Source organism: Apium graveolens, chromosome 7 (assembly GCF_009905375.1).
Source record: "Apium graveolens cultivar Ventura chromosome 7, ASM990537v1, whole genome shotgun sequence".
In the NCBI taxonomy this organism is placed as follows: Eukaryota; Viridiplantae; Streptophyta; class Magnoliopsida; order Apiales; family Apiaceae; genus Apium; species Apium graveolens.
In genome coordinates, this window is record NC_133653.1 from 182,531,545 (window position 1) to 182,556,155 (window position 24,611).

Consider the following 24,611-nt stretch of genomic DNA (forward strand, 5'->3'; position numbering starts at 1 on the left):
ATGTCACTTTAAAACGGGGTTTCGATTGAAATTTTTCAAAATAAACGAAAACGCAGTTTCGTGTCGAATTTTTCTATGACAAAACGCATCTTGAATTCATATTTTTTGAAAGCGATCAGTAAACTCTGTTTCATTTTAAAAAAAAATCGCTTAATGTTTTTGTTTATAATGTGGTTTCAAACTGTATTTTTGATGAAAACACAATTTCATAGATATAAAAACGGGGTTTCAAACTTAATTTTTCATAAAAACGCAAATTCTAACGGAGCTTTTCTCGGGATGCAGAAAAAAAAGAAAAAAAACGAAAACCAAAACACAAATCCAAAATAATTTAATATGAAAAACTAATCTTAAGTTTGCGTTTTGCCTCCTAAACATGAATTAAAGTTGCGTTTTTAAAAAAAAAATAAAAAAATTAAAAACGAAACACGCAACTCCGTTTTTCATTAAAGTGAAAAATTTCAACCGAAACTCCGTTTTGAAATGACATTTGAGGCCATTTTTCCCCAAATGACATGGACGGTCATTTTACCCCAAATCGTGACATTTGGGGAAAAAAAGTATTAAATGTTTAATTGCTTATTGATCGATTAACTAGTAAACTTGTATAAATACGTCACTCCCCTTCTAATTGAGTCTCATTATTTCGGATGGACTGCATATGTGATGTAAAGGCAAAAAAAAAGAAAGAAAAGGTGGTTGGAAAATGGAATTGAAGCTCAAATTTTAAGTTAAAAATGATTAAAAAGTGAAAAGCAGGCAGAAGCTACTTTTTCTGAGATAAAACAAAAATAAATATCATTGTAGTTTGTTAACTTTTTTTTTTACATTTGACATCATGTCGAGACTTGAGAGGTTTTCATAGAATTCAGGGTAGAAGAAGTACCAAGCAGCATAAATAGCTGAAAATAATACAAACAGCATCAACCTCTAGACAACATCAAACCAAATACAACCCTAGAATTATACTTTCTATACGTAGCATGTATAGAAATGAATAGGACTGAGCATGTGCTGAAATGCGGAATTATCAACCATGCAAGTCCCCCCCAAAAAAAGGTTTCAGTACAGACATTTCTTTTTACAACAGTTTACACACTGCAATAGCCCAGACCTCTAGCAATGGAGTGCCGACTGTTTGAACACACTCCACAGTACAACAAAGGAAAGACATTTCTTTAAAGACTTTGGTTTTATGATCATGACCTGACATCTTTAAGTTCTCCTCCCTTTTCAAGCTCCCCAACAAGGTCCCTCAGAGCTGGAACCTTCATGGCAAGAGTCCTGTACAATCTAGAATACCGAGCTCGGGTTCCATCTGATGTCCTAGCTAGGGAAAGTAAGCTTAATGCCTCAGGAAGTTGACCAAAAACTCCTTTCATCTCCTCCAAGGTCATATTTTCTAAGATGGTGGGTCTCGGAACCACCCTTACAATTTCACCACTTTTGGGATCTTCAACTCGAGCATCAGCTTTAATGACCAGCTCAGAATTTGAATTAGCGCCACATTTGATGATAAATGGAGTCGTAGATCCTGTATTGAATTGGAGGACATTCCACTGAGCCACGTCAATTTCAGGACCAGACCCAAACTCTGCAGTCACTTTGGAAGCATCTGGAGTTTCTTGGACAACATCGTCCTCTTCAGAAATTCTCTGTGCATAAATAAGGGTCAATTCAAATGTCATCCTAAGGTGATAGGTAATAGAATCATTATGATGTCTTCAACCTAATATTTTGAGGAGCACAACTAAAAGTCTAAACCATCTTTAAAAATTAGTCCCAAGTTCAACGATAAGCAAAGGCCGAAGAACTATTCCCCATAACATAGAAGTACAGATTTTAATACATATATAATATATTGCACTTGAAATAATTATGAAGTAAAAGCCAATTGAGCTTCAGAATTTAAATTTTAGGATAGCAAATGTTACCTCTACAGCATGACGAGCTTCAGCAATGTGCATTTGGGCACAAGGGTGGTCCATGTCCAGCAGGGATGGCATTCTTTCTTCAAGTTCATCTAAAGAAGCTAGTATTGCTCGTTTCTTACTTTTAGCCAATGTATTAACAGAGGACTGCCTGATAATGTCCTGTTTCATAACATATTGAAGTTACAGGTGGTTTACATTTTATATTTATCTCAGACGCACAAGTCAAACAAAACTGAAAAGAATAACACCTTGACTTGCTTCAATATAACATCCAGAGAAATTAACGATGCTAGGCGTGCATCCTCGGCTGCAGTTGAAGGATTTCGTATAGGTGAACCACCATCTTGTAATGTCAACAATGCTTCATCATTCCTCATTTGTTGCAATAGCTGTTGTCAAAATGACATAAAGGTATTTCTTTAGAAGGATCCAAAACCTTGAGAAGGCTTGGTTTAAAATTATCAAGAACATAACAAGCACAAGCTTTCCCTCATCACCTAATACAGTATTAATCTTGAGGAATATATATATATATATATATATATATATATATGCAAAAGTTCAGTGCAGGACTTGGAATTTTATATGTCTACTGCAATGTTCGTGAAAAAGGAATGTTCTCCTGGAGTTAGGTTCTATGAAAACCAACGTGAATTGGAGACCCTAAGCCACTCTTATTTATTAGTTAAATAGTGTATAATATTTGAAATTGCAAATATTATTAAAATTGCAGGATTGGGAGACAAATGGAATTTATGAAAATAGTACATAAATAATATAGGGTTGTGCTCAACTTACAAGTTACAACCAATCCTTAAAATAGAACCTTGGAACCATTACAATATAAGGCGAGTTCTGCTGAGTTCTGCTGCAGAACCCTAAATTTTAAATAGATTTTCAGGATCTAAATCTATATACATGTTTTTGCATCGTTGTGTGTGTTGAAAAATAATTTCAAAATGTAATACATAAACACAACATTTTGCATGTGCAATTCTGTTGCGTGCAATTCTGTTGCAGATCCCTAATTAATACTACAAATAAAGCAAAGTTCTACACCTGAACTCTACGTAAATAGCATATTAATACTACAGAATAAAGCAAATTTTGCTACAAAATGTTATGTTCTACACATGAAATCTACATAAATAGAACATTAATACTGAATTCTGCCGGAGAACCAATTAATACTACAAATAAGGCAAATGTTGTTGCAAAACCCAAAATTTTGAATAGACTCTCTGAATTCAATTGTTAAAACATCTCATGATTTTAATACAAATGCAAAGTTCAGCTGAAGAATACAAAACCATAAAATAAGGCGGGTTCTACCGGAGAATCTTAGTTAACTTACCTAAGATGTATAAGTTCTAAGAGTTCTTAGCTAAGGGTTCTAAGAGGAACATGACCCTAAATATATAATATGTAGATTTATGAAATTTAATGTTTGAATATACTCAATCTCTAGTAGAATTTGAAAACGGAGTTAAATATAATTTTTTAAAAAATAATAAAATCTAGCGAGTTTTTCTTAAAAAAAATTGCGGAAAAAAATTCTAGAAAAAGTTTTCCTGGAAACATCTCTTGAAAAAGGTTCATGAAAAACAATTTCTCCAAGAAGTCTCAAATTTCTTTGAAATATTTTTCTCAAAAAAAGTTCCCCGGAAACAATTTTCTTAAAATAAATTTCTCGAAAAATTACTTGATAATTTTCCTTAGGAATATCTTCCCGAAATTTGTTCTCAAATAAAAACTTTCTGAAATATATTTCTCAAAATATACAGTACTTGTAGGCAAACTTGAGTATGTAAAATATATCATATTTTAGAGTAAGATTATATATTAAAAAATATATGTACAATATGTCATATCATTTAAAATATTAATAAGATTGAAATGTAAAAATTATAAATTACAAAATATATACTATGAATTTACCATGATTTTAAGGTTAAATAAAAATTATAAACAAGAGGTATATGTAGATTATAATGACAATGTTAAAAGAAAAAAGAGAAATTGATTATAATTCTTACATAATTTTAAATAAATACTCCTAATTAATATAAAATTTAATAAATATTATATGTTAACAAAAGATAGGACTTCTATTCGACTTTAATAGTTCTTTTATTTTATTAATGATAAACTTGATATCTTTTTAATAATATTGAAAAAAAAATTGGGTTAAAAGGGTGGATTTTATAAAATAAGATTGCAGGTAGTCCGTAGTAGTATCAAGTGTGAAGGGCTAAATACTCTTTTTGCTGCACATGCATAAAATTTTCTAGTAACAATAATAGTTATCCTATCCTATCTTATTATAATATAATAATATTATTATGTTACTAAAAATAACATAAAAAATATTAATTTGCATTTAAAACTAACAAGTACACATTAACTTGGATTAAAACATGGTCTTTACCTTTCTTCTTTTGTGATCGACGGATTCGAGAGCTGAACGTAGTTTTGCTACTTGTAAAGAGTCTTCTGCAATTTCGGTAGCCAAGGTACCAGCAATGTCCTGATACACGACCAATAAAGGAATCAGAATTGCTTTTACGACTTGTAAGAGATTTAAACTCTAACACACGGTTCAACCGAATGCTACTTTCAGGGAAATTTTCAATTAAATCACCACCACTAAGAGTAGGTTTAGAACACAGGTATTAGACCGGCTAGAGTTACCAATGACTTTGTCATTTTCGTTCTTACATCTGACAAGTTCACAAAACATTGTTCCTAAAAAGCAGCAGTCTGCTAAATATAAAAATTTAGACCCGATGGCTTGATTACAAACCACAGACAAAAGGTGGTAAAGAAAACTGATGAAAATGACATGACAACACCAGGACTCTGGCACTAAAGCTCAACTTTGAGCTTCTTTAAAACTGTACATCCTCATAAACAATGATGAATTGATGATGATGATGATGATGATGTCGCTGCGGCCCTAGCCGGAAATGACAAAGAAGAAGACCACAACAGATATTTAGAAAATGGAAAATAGCACGGATAAACAATGATAACATCTTGCATACCTTCAGGTGTTGCAATTGAGAATTATACACACGCTTTGCATACTCTCCTAAAAGCTGTCCAAGAGCATCAGTACTGGGAGGCATCGCAACACCAAGTCCAGCCATCCATCCGTCAGTAATTGCAGTGGAAAGAAGTTCTATCTGACCAGTTGGTCCCTCATCTGAAGTGACAGAGAGAAAGTCGAAGTTGTCGGCAAGCCAAGAGCTGATTTGACGCAACAGCTCACCTGTAGGAGTATGAACAACCAGAGCAGCAAGGGCCTTATTTCCAACAGCAAAGGCTTTGGCTTCATCAGTAATTTCTCTAAGCTTTTCACCTGTCATATGATGTCTCCATGCTTCCTAGATATTTTAATTTAAGGCCTTAATGAGTAATTGGCATAAAATGCTATGTAGTACAAAACATTGACAACAGCAGTGAGAATCAAACACAAGATGTATAAAGATATTTACTGCACGATTATTTCGGTCGTATTTCTTGAATCCTAGCTTAAATTTGTACATAAAAATATATCAGTCTAAACTATCAAATGTTTTAAAATTTTATGGAAATTAATTAAGTCTATTAGTATTAGTTAAAAGAACCATATCCATTTTAATGCAAAAAACAATATTCTCTACTGCAAAACCTTCAGATGCCAAAAGAGTGAAGTTTGGTTTTTTAAACTTCTTTGAGTCTGTTGTGCCTAGTCTAATCTCATAAATCAGTAACCAGGGTTTAGTTTTTTCATCATTTGCATTTTTTTTTCTTCCGCTAATTAAACTTTGTGAAAAAACCCAAGTATATTTGATGATCGCTTTCTCAAACCCAGCCAACCACCATTTTTTGGGTCAAGGGCTAAAACCTAGGATATTATATTCATATTGCAGGCTTATGCTAAATATTCTTTGCCTTTTTTTAACAAAGAATAATGAGCTTCAGGTCTTATCAAAACCAACGTCCCAATTCCAAGAAGCAACCGGTTTACCTTGGCCCACCACCCACAAGAGTTTGATACCTTACCATTTGTAAACAACAAATAGTATAAAACTATTATACCAGGTTTTCATTAATGTAATGTGTGCTCAGCTCGACTGCTTATTACATGCACATTAATATTCATACAAAAAACAGATGTCAAAATTAAAAACCTTCACCCAATCTTCAATTTCGTAGAATTGTCAAAGCCAACTCCTATATATAGCATATCCAATCTACTATACCAAAATATGTGCTCGCTACTCAACTATATATTGGGCTGAAAGTCATGACACTTACTGTTAAACATAATAGGTTGGGAAGAATTTATACATGACAAAGAAGCGACCACGTGTTTCCATATGAACTAGGCTATTACTGGGGCAGATAGAAGACAAGTCGCTCAACTGAAATCATTAAGTCGCTCATCTACATACATTTACTAGATTTGATATACATCATAACTAAACACATCAATTTCATAATTTAGATCAGAAGTAATAAAATAACAAGTTCCAATTAAACATAATTACTATATAATAGCATCCAAATATCATAGATCAAATATCAAATAAGTTCAAGCAAATAAAAACACAAGTAATAATGTTCATCTCCGTCTCCTTGTGTATTGTCATTATTTAGATCACACAATGGTACACCAAAATCGTAATAATCACGGAGCTAAGTCAAGGCTCGAGGCCCCTGAGGCCCTCGACGCTCGTATACCTTCGAGAAGAGTAGTCGTTGACTGATCGATGACTAGGGGATTCGTGATAAATATGGGGTAATAGTAGTTTTATTCTTTGTAAATTCATGTACTTTAAAATTAATTATGCATATTAGAGAAACTCTATAAGTATGCTTGACTCCTAATGTAGCATTAGTAAGTAGGAGGAAACAGAAAAATGAAACGCCTTTCAGGTTTCAACAGATTGAACAAGTTGTTCTGGCTCAATAAATTTATAATGATCAACACAGGTTAAGTTTCATATGGTTCCCACCTGATCAATTCCACGTATTTTCAGAACTACTGATGATAACTTTGACTTCTTTTCTGGCTTAATATTTATTTTTAACCGTTGTACATGTTGATCAACTAGTGCATTCCTCATGCTGGAATCAAGATGTGAAGGAGATCTACCAGGGCTGCTACCTCTGCTGGGGCTTCTGCTACGTCCGTTGTTGGCTTTCTCTAGAAAGCGGTCAACAGGAAGAATCTACAAGTTAAGAAACAGCCAAATAACTTAATCTCATAATCTGATGCCAGCTGCAACTTATTCAAAAATAAAACTTTCCCTACCTTGATAGATTGTAGCTCCGGCGACCTAGAGAGCAAAGATCTTAAATATAAAATCCTAACACGCGAAACCAGCACAGTATCCATTACCCTTTTTGGCTCCATCTTACGAATAAATGAAATGACAGAGTCTCTTATTTCTGAAAGTATCTCATGTTCTCTGGAAGCTCCCGCTTTTATGACAGCAGCCAACACCTATTATATGGCACCCATGCCTCAGTATACAGAATACAAGTATCCATGATCTAAGCTATAAACAAACACCACAGTAAAATATTAATCATCTTGCATTCTTGAGACGACTCAATTTATATTCTTAGTTCCTAATTAGATTTTGTAAGATATCATCTACTTGTTATCAAGTCACTGCTACAGTAAATGCAAGTTACTACCACTTGGAGCCTTCTAAGAATGAACAGAAAGGAATTTCTTCCCTAAGATTGTACAATGGAATTTTTAACTATGCATACCAGCATCAACAATTTGTTAGCTCCATCTGAAATGGTAGCAAGACCGTCGTATTTGTCAGGATCAAAGTCATTCAGGGCCGAAGTTAGATATTCTCCGGCAGGAGTTGTCTTGGCCTTGTCTGGACCTGCTTTAACCAAGGCAGTACTCCCCTCAATCTTACTTGTAGTTGAAAAAGGGGCAGCATCTGCCGAACGTCCTTTACCAGTACTATCATTCCTGATAGCAGAAAAAAGGAGTCGGAGGAGTTAATAAAACCATTGAGATATACCATAAAAAAATTCCTTATATCAACTAGGTTACCTCCCACTGTTTCCGGCCTGACCATCGGTTAATAATTTCGGTGACGAATTTGACACCTATAAGAGAAATACATCAGAATTAGTTACCTAGATAGCACTTTTTAAAACCAAAAACGTGACAAACATAAACACCAGCCTTCATTTGACAAATGACAAAATTTAATTGGTGACGAGTAAATAAAAATTACAACCGTACACTTATATGATAATATCTGTATATTATCAAATTTCAACATTGAGGATATGCAAATTAGATGACTCTTTCATATATTTTTAGGGGTGAAAAGATAGATTAAAGGTTTCTATTGGCAAAAGTTATAGGAGCTGGCAATATCTGAGCTATGAACATTCAACTACTGTTGCCCCATCCCTATTCATATGGGAATTGTGGAACCAAAAAATGCTTACACCTATCACTAGAATAATTGCCGCATTATCACACAGAAAACTGACCTTAAAAAAGCTAAATACTCAGAGCAAATGTTAGCACAACCAAAAAAATACACAAAATTCACAAAGTTTAAACAATTTCTCCACTAAAACCAACATCTTCACCTCATGTCTTGAAGAACTTATAAAGGCTTCTAGTATGCAACTAAGGGACTGACTAGGGCAGATGCTTTCATTGCACTACTCTGTCATTTTGGTTCTAGTGACGATAAACACAAAAGGCAACATTACTGAATCATTTACAGAGAAGATTACATACATGAAAAAAGCACTGAAATTTTTTTGAATTTCTTAACATCATATGGTATTTATTAACAAAGATTAACTAATTTATAGCTCCATATAATAAGTAAAAATAAAGTCAAATCAAACCTGGGGTAATCTGGCTGAAGCTGCTTTCTCTGTTAATCTCTCAAATAACTTTTCGTTTTCTTCATGCAGTCTCTGTCAAAGGACGCAATATATATTGTATTTATGAATGGAAGGAAAAACTACAAGCAGATTGTTCATTACATGCACGTTGCCTTCTGAAAATGTTAAGAGTTAGACGGCCAGGTCTAATATTCATACAATTTTAGTTACTACATTTTATGAGCATAAGGATGGGTGATAAATATGGTGGATTAGCCCCTGAAAACCCAAAATCCCCAAGGTGATACAACCGCAGAAGAACCACAACCCCTAGGAATTCTAGAGTGCAGAATAAAAGGATTCGTCAGGATTGTAACAATAACCATAACCTTCATTACCCTGACTCATCAATTTTACCCTGGTACCCGTGTCAATCAGACATGACAGAGGCGCGGGTATGGGTTCCAAGTTGGATCATTCATATGAAAACTGGACACTTCTACTTGCTGCAATCTAGTTCAAAATGACTAAAAAGGCATCCCAACAACTCGTTTCTAGACAGGGATGTCCAAAATTTACTATTTCCGTGTTATCCTTTTGATTTATGCTATAAATCTGAAATAAACAATTGTCAATATGTCTTTATATTGGTAGAAGACACTAGTTTACAACTGTAAAATATAAGAAAAAGTAGGTATAATTTCACATATGTGAAGGTTATATGCCGAATCCCTGCAAGCGTCCAATTTCAAATCCATAACCACGAAACCTGATTTTTTGAAAACTAAAAAGTCTGACACTTGGATCCGTACCGGAGTCTGGGAAACATAGACCATAACAAGAGAGAAAGAGAACAATCTCAATTCAAGAATCAATCAGGATTTAATTCACTCCCCATCCACGCCACAAATGGGGATCTCAAATTCTCAGCGGGGAGTCAGAGATTTTTTATAAAAATAAGTATACATCATATTATGCACTTTCAAATACAACTTGAAAATATATAATATAGAATATATAAAATTAATTGACAAATATTCCAAATTTAGACCATGATTTATGTATCAATTCTAACTAATATTTATCCTTGAGCATGTACCCTACCTCGTCCCACGAACTTTTATTAAAATCTCTCTAGTCCCCCCCCCCACCGTACCCGAAAAAGTTATCGATTCCCCGCCCTGTTCAGTGCGGGGATCAGATCGGACATGACGACAATGATGACCATTCCTATTAGGAGCAATTAATTTTACAAGAAAGAGGAAAAGACAGACATAGTTCTTGATAAATCGTCATCTGCTATAATATTTGAAAAAGAGGGGTGAAGAAAGCTTTTTATAGCGAAATTAATCCAACACTAAAGCGAGGAGATGTAATACTGAAAAAAGTGAAGGCAGTACTAGATGGCTACACTTTTCTTATATGAAAACATTAAGCATGCACTCATCTCCGGTTGCCTCTTAAATGTGTTATTAAACGCAAAAAGCACAAGACATACCTTGAACCTAGCCGCGAGGTTCACAAGTTGCAAAATTTAGATACATACATTATCATTATAACATACACCATTACATATATATGATATATACAGTTCCTATCTTTAATTTTTAACACTTAAAAGTATAAAGACTAGCAATTATTTACCTATAAGGCCATAACTACCTTGAATTGCTGATGCAGCAAGATCAAACTTCAACATTCTTATACTAACTGATTGATATAGTCAAATTATTTTTAACTTAAAGAAATTAAATAAATTAATTACTCCGTCATATAGAATAGGAAATTTACAATACTAGTTCTGTAAAATGAATACTGTATATACATCAAAGATCCATCCCTTAACAACAAATATCGCATTTGCTGCCAAGTATGTAAACTAAAATTAATAAGTTCAACTTGTCAAAAAAAATAATAAGTTCAAGAATATATGAACCTGCAATTCTCATAATTGAAATTTTAATTGTTTGATATAGTAAACTAAGTTTAAATTTTAAAAAAACATAAATGATGTTATACAATTGACAACACAATTCCATTAAAGGAAAGAGGGCCTTACAGTTTATTACTTTATTTAGATAAGATATATTTGTCAGGACAACAGAAAAGGCAAAATATTATTGAAATGTAGTACCTGTATATTTGACATAAAAATCATTCAAGCATTCAAGCAAAGCAACAAAAGTGTAAAATGAAGTAGATAAACAACTGAAACTGTAAGAAATAACAAACCTCAATTAGTGCATCACGTTTAATAAGTTCTTCTTCAAGTTTCTTGGTGACAGATACAGACTCCGTGTCCTGACTATTTGCATTGGAAGTTGATTGAGCCACTAACCTTGACTCCAAGTTCATTGTCGACTTATCGTCATTAGACAGATGAGCTTTATTCAGCTCTGATTCGATGCTTCTTAGTTTATCCTACATCAGAATAGTGCCAGGATGTTAATTACATGATCAAGATTTAGTCAGTTTTTTAAAGAGAAAATTGCAAGGGACTGCAAAATATAGCCTTGATTCCGTATTATCATTAAGTACATAAAATTTAAATAAATATAATGCATCACATAATATATCCTATGCTCAGAGACATATTTTATATAAATTGATCCAAATTCACTACTGGAACAAACCTCTTACAGATATCAGAATCCCCTCGAATGCACGGCAATGCATAGTATTTATTTTTTTTCTCCAATAAAGCGTCCACAATATCAGTAATGATCTATTAACAATTTACAAGATAGTATAATGTTATGACATAGTTTCTTTTCCATGTAATGCAATTGAAGATTCTCATTCTACTATTCTGAACATTGAGCTTCACAACTGTCTGAAAGAGCCTTCAAGGCATTTTGCAAAATAATTAACTAATCAAAGAATTAACAAAAAGAATAATTGATGGATTCGGCTCTAAGAGGGAAGATGGTACATAGCACCTAACCAACCTGCAAAATTTCAATTGTTGAGTCCCGCTGTTGCATCTGTAACTTCTGATCTTGCTCCACCTTTAAAAGTTGAGCAACTTGGCTTCTAAGCTGAGCATTTTGATCCTTTTCTGTCTTATGTTTCTCAGCCAAAATATTATTTTCCGACTGTCAATACAAGGAGATGAAGCATTATTAAAACATGCTTGCTAAATAAGAGAGTAGAATAATCTCTATAATGACAAGTGAGTGGGGGGGGGGGAATCCTTTGCAGCATTCTGATTTTTACCGTCACACTGTATGATGCTAACAGGAATGTAAAATTTTCCTGATAGTGTAAAAAATGCTTCACAGGCCAGCTATGTTACTCGGACTCGTCTAGAAGTGTCCGACATGGACACGTGTCCAAGTATCGGACTCGGCAACATTTTGGAAAATATGCATGTTTTTGGCTTAAAATAAGTGTCTGAGTCCGAGTGTCCATGTCCAAGTGTCGAGTGTCCGACACGGGTACTCGAAGGTAAAATGAAGAGTCCGAGTAACATAGCAGGCCAGCTAATTTAGAAATTTTTTTTTGGTGACTTGAAAAGTGCAGCAGTTGTAAGAGCATGCTTTTATGATTATTATTATTAGATGAGAATTTAAAACCTACAAATATTACTAATAAAAATCGAACTGAAATGTGAACTATTGAGGAAAAAAATGCAAACTAATATCAGGACTAGTGAGACCCTAGAAAGTCATCTATTTTTACCCAATGAAAAAATGCACATCACTGGATATTAAAGAGCAAATAATAAGTATCAAAAACATTTCGATGTGGTTGAAAACTGAATCGATTATAGAATATCTCAGGACTACCACGGTGATATATATATATATATATATATGAAGGGGACACTTCTTGGCTCTCGCTCTGAATTGTGAAGAATGCAACCTCACATCCTTCAAGACAATGATATATTGGCCCTTAACAGACCAGATTTTTCTCCACTAAATGTAAGTGTAGAATTGAACTCAATCAATAACTTCCCTAACTGGGAAGAGCAATGACGGCTTCTTGAAAGTACCAAAAAGTTGAAACTTAAATAATTTGACGAATAAATATATAAAACTAATATTTCACTTTTCTATATACCTTTAGATCAGATTGTATTGTAAATAAAACTTTCCATGCCTTTTGAACTTCATTAAATAGCAGGACGCACTGATCATTTGCATGCTTCAGTGCTTGTTTCACAAACATAACCTCTTGCTTTAAGCCATTACATTCCTTCTCTTTCTCATACATCTCCCACCGTGCATCATTTGCCTATAAAGATATGTCAAAAAACAAAAGACATCTTAAGCTTAGGAAATAGTGAGTTTACTGCATGCAGTTTAGCTTTTTAGTAAGCATTGATTTTAAAGATGAGTGAAAAGTAGTTAAGTAGGAGAAGAGGACGACCCAAGTCACCACTCTAGATAGACCTATACAGGAAAATTGGGACCAACTCCACCAGAAGCAAATTAATTTTCATGGGCAGTGTACAAAAACTGAGGATGCAAATGAATCGGACCTATTTACTGTAAGTCCTGGAAAAAAATAATAAAAAGCAGGGCTTACCACATCCATCCATTTCTTAATTGTATCCCTACCACCATGGCCTAGTGTAGCATGTCGAGCTCTGGCAGCAAAATTTAGGGATGCTATAGTCTCTGTCAAATTTGACTTGTTTGGACACAAATTAACAATCATCAAAGTTTTTGAGCTTCCACCTACATACAGATATATAAGAAGAGCAGAAAATATTAAACTTAATCAAAGTATTAATGAAACACTCAACTATTGTGCCCTGGATTAAAAAAAATCTTATTCATTTGTATTAATACATCTTAAAAGTCTACAATATCTCTCAAGCAAAACAGGAAAACTGGAGTGTGACCGGATTTTTTTCTATTACAACTTTTTGTACTAAGTTTGCAATGACAAAGAATCCGTCACCAACACCAGCACTTCAGCCTGGCCCCTTCTCTATCTCACTAAGCAATCTAAAATAGTAAAATTTAAAGGTTACAAACAATTAAAAGTTATGATTCCTGGCTTCCTGCTTACTAGTACCGATGATCACATATGTAACCAGTTCACCTTTGAACATTATTTATATAAATGCGGGCAGAAAACAGAACTGAAATTATTACATTTTTGCATCACCTTGTGCTTGTTTCTTAAAGCTTCAAAAAAATAAAATTAGGAGTATGGAAAGGGTGCAGATTTTCCTACTTCAGTTAAACAAAGTCTGCTCGTTCACTTTCAAAAATTCACAAAGTAAGGTATACTGAAATAGAAATACTAAGGAAGTCTGAACTTCTTTAGCTATATTCAAGTCTTAAAGTAAGTATGACTAGATACCAGAGATTTTATAAGTAGAAAAATTCCAGTTTGTGATGTTGCAAGGTCTTGGCACATTTTAAGATAAGTAAACTTGTGCATCTTTCTTTGCAATTCATTTCCTTAATGAAATGCATCAACTAGTTATTCTATGCACAATGTAGAACCAAGTACCTATTGAATCTGCAAGAACTTTGGTAAGTGTCGATCTCTCATAAGGGACAATGTCCTTTTCTGAAGTCAAGCAAGTCATAACATCCCCCAACCTACATGAATGCATCAAAATCAAAACAAAAAGATAGACAGAGTAAATGAACATAAAGCAAACTTCCATCAAATAACTATTTAATTAAGTTTTACTTTAATTGGTCAGTTACAAATTTAATTAAGTTACAAACTTCCTGAGATTTACGGCCTAAGTTCGTGTTTGGTTGGAATAGATTACAACGGTTATGAGAATGAAAATAGGAAGGAATAGAGTAGTGGCCCCTAGCAGGAAAAATAAAATATCATTTATATGGCGTGTCTGATTGTCTAATTTCATTAAGAATGGAAGAGCCACTCCTTCACAAATGTTTAGTTAATTAAAGTTGTTAGGAATGGAATGAAGGATATAACTGAATATTTGAGTTTGTACAGAACTATCTTTCTGCCTAGTTAATTGTAAAAAAGGATTGCACAAATCGTGAAGTGCTAGAATTGAAGTGTGATACTTACTAGGATAAGCACAATTAATATTTTTACAAAAAATTTAAAAAATAAATGTATTAAAAACAAATTAATTCTTGAATGAAATTATACAATACACTTAAAGTAAATTTTATTAAATTATGCATAACGAAAAAGACCACCAAAAATATACAAGTCATATAGCAAATGGTAACAACAAATACTGATCCATCACAAGTAAAATCTCCTAAATAATAAGTATCACTTACTATGCGCTAGTAAGGAAATCAATATAATGATTTCCTAGTCTAATTATGTCTACTTTTAATAATAAGTATCACTCGGTACTTACTATGCACTAATAAAGAAATAAATATAATGATTTCTAGTCTTAAATATATTAATTATCATGTGTTATGTCTGGACTCTAGTTTTAATAAAATTAATTCTCATGTGTTCTATTTCTACCAGCTATCCACAACCTAAATGATGGTTTTTTCTTATATAATGAAGTCTGACAGCCTAATTGTGCCAATTGACGCAAAATTTACCGTCCGATTTTGAGCGGTTCTCATTTAATATATGATAAACAGTAGAAATACGCTGACAGAAAGCAAGCCGTAAAATACGTACTCATATTACGATCTTCAAGCTTTAGACAAGATAACTAATCTACTCAACCACATGAACTACTACTCTTATAAGAATACTAGAAATCTAGGATAGTATGTGCAATACTTACGCTGATAGTGATTTCATGACATGCAGCAAGTCTGTTGCTTGCTCCCCGCCATCGTCTTGCAGGTTTAAGCTGCTGCTACCAGCCTCGTCTTGCAGGTTTAAGCTGCTGCTACCAGCCAAGTCAACAAGCGAAATCTTGCTACAAACAGTTTCATTTGTGTTCAAGTTTTTATTATATATATAAATGGTGATGATCCTGCAAAAAAGCAAGCCAAGTTTACTTTTCAAACCAATTCTGAAAATATACACTGCTATAGCTATGTACATGTCCCACAAACAATACTAACAAGCATCCTGATCCAAGAAACCTTTCCCAATCACATCACTCTTGACTCTTGAGTATCTAAAGTTTTATACCTGATTGTAGAGAACATATGCATCCAATACATTATCAAATGCATCCAGATACTAGGACATTACATATTCAATAATAAATAATAGAAAGCTCTTTCTTTTTTTTTCAATTTACAATTTTCATCTGTACTATCAAAGGAGGGTGAATGAATTGGGTTATAGATGTTAAGATAAAATTGTATTCACTGTGTTCTTGCTCTTGCTTCTTAGCGCCGAAACGGAGGTGTCAAGAACTTCAATAGGAAGTTCAAAAGTGAAGTTCTTAAAAAAAAAAATTCCTTTTTCGTCATAACTTCAAAGATTTAAGAAGTTGAGTCAAGCGATTTCAATCCAGAGTTTAGGGTAAGCTTTTTTCTTTGGCTAACACTAGCACTCTACCCCCATTCTTACATCCCTATGTGACAGGCTGACAGCAAATAGTGTTCATCCCAATTAATTGTATCATCCATCTCCCAACACTATGGACACTTGAGGTAAGATAATCCTCTAAATCATGTATATCAGCATATTGTATTCTATCAACTTTACCCAACGGAAAATGTAGGTATCAGAAGAGGGATTGCTTATGTGTTTCCAACAAAGTCCCATGGATGCCTTTTAAATTTTTAGTTGGTGCAACTGACTATGTACTGCAAGAAAGATCATGTTTGTAGATGCTAGTTGTATGATCAGATAAAATGTCTGAATAGAATGTATAATAATAGTAAATACAATCTAAAAGTGAATCTATGCTGCAATAAGAACCTCCTATAAACAAATATTCTGTAAATTATGTGATAGATGGCTTTTCTGAACTTCCTTCTCCTAAATGGGGAAACATTCTTCATTGTGCTTCGAAAATTTTGATGATAGGATAAGGAATAGTAAAGTATCAAGATCTACGATAACCAGAAAAACTACCACATACAAAGTAGAAAACTTTAGTGGAAATGGAGGTCATACAGATGAGAAACATCGAATTTTAATACGTCAGCTCCCCGATTCTTTAAGGCCATAGTTAGAACTTTGGAGAATTCCGCTGAATTGTCAACCTTTTCCTGTAAGAGATTCACCAAGGAATCTTCAGGCCCCAAGGTCCCCAGCAGAATTTTTGACTTACTGTCTCCTGATACTGAAAGCAGATCTCTAATCTACAAATACATGCAAGATTTTAACCACAAAGTTAATAGACAATTTTTTATTCAATATATTTTTTTAACTCGTACCGTCATCATATAAAAAAAAAGTTACTAGATTTTGTTTATCAAGTACAATAATTATGGCAAGACAAGAGATGTTACAAAACCTGATCATTGTAGAGCTCAAAAACACTAAGACAGAAATCAAATCGAGAAGCAGAAGCTGTATCTGAATTGGATACATCAAACAGTTCCTCAAAGCATCTAACATATAGACCACTATCAGAGCTGCATCCTTCCTGCAGGTAGTAAAACTACATTTTAAGGAGCGAGCAATATATATATATCTATATATATATATTTGAGTCTCAAACAAGGAGATATAGACATTAATCTCTTTTACCAATTTAAATAAATACTTCACCAACGTTTAAATAAAGAAAATTTTTGATAACAAGATAACAGAGGTGAATTCAATAAAAAATAGCCTAAAAGCAGTTTTAGCTATAATTAAACGTGTTAGTCTCCAGAATCCAGACAACTGAAGTCAATTTATATATTCAAGCTCTAGCTTCTAAATGTGTCTACCCTCTCTGACTTTTTGTCACAAATGACACAAGCAACACAGACCAATTTGTAAATTAGTGAAATGTTTTAGCGGCAAATATACATCTATATATAATAAAAATAAATGAACAAACTTACGTATGCTCTTGAAGTTTTTACTACAAAAGATTCACAGATGGGAGGAATGAGGTGTAAATTGAATGTTTTCAAAGGTTCTTGCAAAGGTTTCATGGAGATGCATAAAAGAAGCACTGAATTGTTGAAAAAGCATGAGCTCTTATGAGTTTGGAAGAGGCTGAACATGAACTTGGAGGAGGCTTGATTAATGATGGTGCTGATGAATTGGAAGGTCTATAATAACATAACCAGAAGATGAGCATTTCCAACTAGGGATATCAACCGATGTGTCGATATACGTAATGCAGCCCTGCTAGGTGTTACATGAAAATTGTGCACTTTTTCTATGCCTCGGGTAGCGAATGGAATCTGTTACATTAGCTAATAGTTATCCTTTCAGTTATTATGCACTAATACAAATTTCAGGTCGTACACTAACAAAAACATTGAAACTGCTAATTTGAAAGTTCCGGTGGAAGCAACAAGCAGGATCAGAAAGGGCATAAATTTTACATTTTAGCAATTAAAATGAACACATATAATAAGAACGCACATATATATGCAGGCATGCATCTTAAGGGTAGGAGAACGGAGAAGTCACAAACCAGAGTGTGGGTCTTTCCTGAATGACTTTGTCCATAACAAAAAATAGAAACGTTATATCCATCCAAAGCTGACTGCACCAATGGTTGAACATCACTGAAAATTACCGCTGCACACAAGTAGGAAACATCATGTTCTTAGGAATTACCAAATGAAAGCAACAAATTAGGCAGAGCAGCAAAGGAAGCCATCAGAATTGAAGTGTTGTATATTAAAGCATTAAGCCAACATAATTTAGCCACCTTGGCTAACATGAGGTCGGTAAACTCTGTCAAATTCATAATCTCTCTTTGGGTTGGATACATTAGCATCATCAGTACTGACACGAATTGTGTAATCATCAGGAAATTCAACGACAGATGGACCTTCATCATCCAAAAGTGGCCTTGTTCGACAAAACACCTTTATGTTTCCTGCAAATTTTTATCATGTCATGAAATCCCACTTCATTCTCTATATTTGAAGCGAACATAAATTTGGAAGATGAAAAGGCAAAGGTAAATTATATTATATTCAGGGTCTATTTTTCCAATTTCATGAGTGCGCAAATGTGTGTGTGAGAGAGGGAGGGAGGGAGGGGGGGAGAGAGAGAGAGTGCAAATGTGTGTGTGTGTGTGAGAGAGAGAGATGGAGAGAGGGAGGGAGGGGGGAGAGAGAGAGAGAGGCTGAGGGGGAGAGAGAGAGAGAGAGAGAGAGAGATTGCTGCTTAAATGGCTAAAAGGTAAGAGAACATGAGTACCTTACCTTTAGTTGTCAATAACTTGTTAGACATTCTTCCATTCTCATCTAAGTGTGGCGAAATTTTAGATTCTGTTTCAGTGGCAGCCTGGTCTGAAAACAATGCATTATTCTACATTTCAAATAATTTTTTTTAACAAGATATAACCAAGAAAATTAACAAACAATCAAAAGTAGAGTAGTAGACACACATAATGTAAAATCCCGTGATAGTAGTATTTAAGTTTTGGATGGAAAAACGTGTTGAAACTTTCAACCAGTAATCTGCTTCTAAAAACTACATAAACGGGCATCGTATTACCCATTGTTGTGACAAAAGATTACTACATGATTATTTCCGCTAAGATAGTTGGCATATATTTTTTTAAACTAATAAGATAATATAACATGATAATTGCTACTGTTAATGCAGTATTTTAATGCCATTGATATTCTGGTAAGTTCAGAGAGGATACAAAGCTAGAGCACATGCTTAAGTTTTCTGATAAGGTATCACAGCAGCTGATTTAGAAAACTTCCTCATCCCAAACAATAAAACTAAACATGATGATAAAATCTCAATGTACCCAAGTGTAACTCTACACAATTTACAACTAATTCCATACCTATCTTATGAGTCTTCTCAGCAAGAATATGTAGATAAGAAATTATATTATCAAGTTCTGTATAAGAGTACTCTTGGAAATTGCTAGCTTCTTGTCTCAACTTGAAATAATCTTCTCTTGTGACCTGTTCAAAATATGTCAATACTGGCCTAGTGAGAATCTTTGTTCAATCAATAGCTTTTGTACAAAAATATAGTATGTTAAAAGCTACTCATATGATCTTCTACTACAGATTGAAGTCTGGTTGTGCTAGATGTGTAAAATTTAACCAATTTGAAATTTTTACAATAATTGATAAATTACAACATGATCATACAAGAAATAAGGACTGCATATATAATACAAAGAAACTATTAGGACAAACAATAGAGCAGATAAAATGAGTGAAATTCAAGCTTGGGAGTGCCTTGCTTCTACTTTTAAGGGAACAGTTAAAAGAATAATTTGATAATTAGCAAACATGATTTTGCAGCTAAACACAACAAATGGATCAAACTACAATATTAAGAAGAAAGATAGACAGAAAACATTTAACAAAGACTAGTGTTAAACTTGCAAACTGTGTTCTGTTAATCCAATAAAATAGTTATTACTTTAAAATAGAACATTGTATTCTATGTCACTTGCTACCATTTGCAAAATAGAGGTTTTTCAACTCCAAACTGAATTCAGGTACAAGTATAAAAAATGGTAAAATGGTGCACCGCGCTAACAAATTTAGTGAATTTCTTATTACATGACTAATCTCATTAGCTTTCTTAGTAATTTTTTGTACATAAATTATGTATTTAAGTTTATGCTTGAAAATATATAGTAGAACAGAAAGCTAAATATTATGAGAGTCAACCCCCAAACCCTAGTTAGCCGCCTCAAAAACATTCAGATCTACTCCTTCTTCATCAATTAAGCCCTCTTCCTTTTCCCAAAATCACTTTCATCTTCTCCCCCATCTAATAATCAGTTTTCTATTTTTCTTTCAATAATCATCCTTATTTTGTAAGGATTACTATCGTACCCAATCTTTTTGGGTATTTTGTTTGTCCTCCTTTTGGAGTGGTTATTTGTCCTCCTTTTTGGAGTGGTCCGTATGTTTTTGATATTTTTCACTTGTTGGTTTGTATCGTTGAGAATAATTCAATTGGTGTTTCGGGGAATCTTGAAAGCTCGCATCGAGTCTGAATCGGTGGTGAAAATCGCAAAAACTCACCTTTCACAACGGAGAATTGTTCATATTACGAGGGCATCTGTACCTCCAATCACTTCTGAACATTGGATTACAACTGGAATTAATTGTGTGAAGGTGCTACTGATTTTGGAGATAGTGTAGGATGGATTTCTTGGGAAACTATTGTAATCTTTTTCAGTTTAAATAATATTTATATTCTGTATGTTAAGCGATCCGGAAACAAAACGGCTGTTCATTTAGCTCGTTTATTTGTTTGTTAACCTGATCGTATCACCGGTTTTGGGGTTTGTCCAAGCTGGATTAAGTCTTTATGATGAAATGCATAATATTTTGGCAAAAAAAAATAAGTTTATGCTTGAAAATTCAATTATACTTTATAATTGTAACATCGGTGAGACGTGAAAAATTATGACAAAATTTACAAATTCGTAGAGTTTGTACTTTAATTTGGTTTGTAAAGATGTTTGACTCCATATAAAAATCAATGCAGGACAAGCGATTAAAAAGCCCAAAGAAACTGTGGGAGCAATATGTGGGAGCAATATAGAAGAGAGCGGAAGTCCACCCGTTAAAAAATTCTAAAATATACTTAAGTATTCATAATCATGTTTTAGAGAAAAATACGAGACATGATCATTTAAGACTTTGACTTTAATCAAGAAAGTTGCTTCTGTTATTATTAGGATTGAGCAACAAACCAAATTAAAACCAAACTGAAACCGGAGAAAGCCGAATAAAACCGAGCCGAAACCGAAACCGAAAAATAAAAAACCGAACCGATTTAATTGGCTCGGTTCCGGTTATGTGTTCCAATCGAACCAATAAAAACCGAACCAAAGCGGTTACTAGTATTAACAAATAAATATTATATTTTACATATATAATTTATATATTATTTATGAATTTTGTGATTATATATTTACTAATTTTTTTGAATTATGTGAACTGTCTTTGATTGTTTTGTTGAGTTGATCTGGTCCCTTGTTATCGCTTTTTAATAGTAAAAGCACGGACAGTTGCACTGGTATTTACTTAGTCTGCTCAAATAATTCATATTACTTTCTGCTCAAACAATTCATGAAATGAATCAGTAGATATCTTACTTCTCGCCAGCTAAACGAGAAAGCTCTATTGAACAAGGAATATGGATCAATTTTCCGGTTCCTTCATCTTCTATTTTGTTCTTTTCATCTTCTACTTTGTTCTTCTCTAGATGATGCACATGTAATACTAACCTCATGAAGAAAATATTTAAAACATAGAATTTAATATTGTTCTTGCATTTTAGCAGCATAATAATAGCGTTGAGACTCTCTGTCAAATTAAAACTTGCTATAAATTGTTATAGTCTTCATATCTACATGATGACCATTTAATTTGAATCATGTGTTGTAGCTATCTAGGGACAATATATGCAAACTAAGTTACTATGTATTTCGACCTTAAGAAAGATGGTGAGTATTGTTTTTCCATCTCTATTTAACAGTTGCAACTTTTTCTTAAAATGATGATGACTTATATGAAATATATAAAAATGCCTCCTTGTTCATGACCACAATGGTTGGGCACATTGAAATCACTCTTATTTGATTTAAGATATCAGTTGAACCTTGACAATAAAAAAAAAGATATCAGTTGTACGTGTACCTAGAATAGTTATATCATAAGAACTAAAGGCCCTGAGATTTAATTAACAAAGAGTTAAGGGATTAAAATGAAATTCAATTCTCCATTATTTTTCTCTACTTTGTCTTCATCACATTCAGTGTTTATATTATTATATAATTTTAATGTGTAATAACACACACAAATTTACTATACTGAGATTGAAACGTTGGTATTGGTTTTCCCAACACTGTCTTTCAGAAATCCTAACTATCTAAATTATCCATTATCTATTAACAAAGCAACTGTTCCGACCAAACACTCCCCCCAGTCAACTCAATCAAAAACAACCCTAGCAATTATATTTTGCTATTGGGATAAATGGTAAGTTCACTCAGTGAGGTGTTTGGGAAGAATGGTGGCTATGATACCAAGTAATGGGGGAACATAATGGAGTAATGTAGTTAAAATTTGTGAAAGGTTGTGAAGAAGTAGCTACGGTTTTTTTGCTATTGGGATGATCGGTGAGTTGACTTGGTGGCACCGGTTGTCCTGATAGCATATAGTGGAGAACACTTGGTGGCACCATGGTCCTAATACCATATAGTGGAGAACATGGCTCAATTAGGGAGATAAGAAAGATTCATGAAAGATATTTTGGAGCAAAATAAAATCAACATCAATAAAATGTCTATTTATCTAGTTTTTCCTAATTTATAATCAAGGTCTATTGAGACAATCTTTCCTGATTTTTTTCTAAAATACGAGTAAGCATATTTTTAGAATATTCTATGGATTGAACTTCAAAAGGCCTTTTATATTGCTCCTAAAAATGTTTCTTTCAGCTTCCAAATCGTTTTACTTGCATAGCACCCACATTACATGGTAAAAATAAAATTAGAAAGGGCCTACATATAGTATGTGGAGCCAATTTGGAAGTGAATAGCAAGAACAATCGGATACTGATAAAAAAAATATCACGAGGCAAGGACTTTTCTGGAAAAAAGTTCATCTATGGTGCCAAACCGATTTATACTTAGATCACGTTACAAAGGTTATAGCTTTTTGCCTTAATTGTTCATTTCCATATCAGGTTTATCTACTCACTAAGACCAAGAGCATTACTTTTTTCTTCACCTTTCGCACTTCTCGAATCTAATATGTATTGTGATATTGTAGCCAAGTTTTCCTCCAGCTCATTCAGCAAACAAAAGAGCAAGGCGGCATTGTTTCCTAAGCAACCTCAAGGTTAAAGATTGTCTACGCAACCCTAAAACTTCATTGCACACTCTCATGAATCGCGCAATCCAAAACAACACATTTTTGTGTTGTACACAAAGCTAATTATTCTGTTACTCGATAATTCCGTTAATTCAGCTAATCCACTTGAAGCATCATTTAATATCAAAACTTGATTCGAACAATTTATAAGATTCTAACACTTCTCACTACTTAATTACTACACCACATACAAATATACAACATCAAATAACTTCAATAAAACTTGAAGCACATATAATCAAGTATTTACATATGCATATCTCGCTAAATATATAATCTTGTCAAATTGATAGTTTTTCTCAATACCGTGTATTTTTAACCTCGATAAATGAATAAAATTGTTGTAAACCAAAAAATGAATAATCTCAATGTACCTGAACCTTGTCCTTTAATTTATTAAGTTTAGCAACCACAACTTTCTGTTTCGCGACATCGAAATGAGGACGCACTGACGGCGAGGCAATAGAGTACCTCCGCACCAACGGCGGCGACTTCTGATCGCCGGAGGCAACCGCCACCGGTCTTTTCGGTTCAAAACCTGCCACATCCCAGCTCCACCGGTCCTTCTGGTCAGACATTGTCTTTCAGGTTTACAATTAACCAGAAATTGAACCGGAACGACGTCGTTAAAAGCTGACTCGTCTCTCTATGTAGATATGTATCTATGTGCGAGTGTTTTTGTGCACCGGTTGTTATGGTTTGTGGATGTGATGAAACGACGTCGTGGAGAGTGTTTGAGTGTGGATTTGGTAGATGTGGTGTGACAGTGGACACACTTTGGATTTAAAATAACCGAAAAGATATGCGTTTGTTATCGAGTAGAGTGTCGCTGTAGTGTCAACTATTTTCGATTTGGAGGGATTACAATTTAAATGCAAGGCTACGATTCGTATTGTTAATTCAAATAATTTCATGCTGAATGTTT

The 24,611-nt window shown here is 33.7% G+C and overlaps 1 protein-coding gene across 2 annotated transcripts; it reads right to left on the reverse strand.

Annotated features, from left to right (window-relative positions):
* Positions 1-781: 781 nt before the first annotated feature.
* LOC141675058 (kinesin-like protein KIN-14B) lies at positions 782-24,462 on the reverse strand. 2 transcript variants are annotated; one of them, XM_074481769.1, is made up of 23 exons: positions 24,061-24,462; positions 19,615-19,738; positions 19,016-19,102; positions 18,514-18,684; positions 18,274-18,380; positions 17,152-17,283; positions 16,809-16,996; positions 15,514-15,708; positions 14,277-14,368; positions 13,338-13,489; positions 12,870-13,043; positions 11,753-11,899; positions 11,037-11,225; positions 8,826-8,897; positions 8,005-8,060; positions 7,704-7,920; positions 7,237-7,428; positions 6,938-7,153; positions 4,979-5,320; positions 4,363-4,461; positions 2,183-2,323; positions 1,935-2,093; positions 782-1,655 (listed from the first exon to the last, which is right to left on the reverse strand). In XM_074481769.1, the coding sequence occupies exons 1-23, from the start codon at positions 24,262-24,264 to the stop codon at positions 1,200-1,202; spliced, it is 3,912 nt and encodes a 1,303-aa protein (XP_074337870.1). In that variant the 5' UTR covers positions 24,265-24,462; the 3' UTR covers positions 782-1,199. The 2 variants fall into 2 exon arrangements, with proteins under 2 accessions (XP_074337870.1, XP_074337871.1); XM_074481770.1 differs by lacking the exon at positions 24,061-24,462 and having other exon boundaries at positions 19,016-19,097; positions 19,615-19,737.
* Between the last annotated feature and the right edge of the window lie 149 nt (positions 24,463-24,611).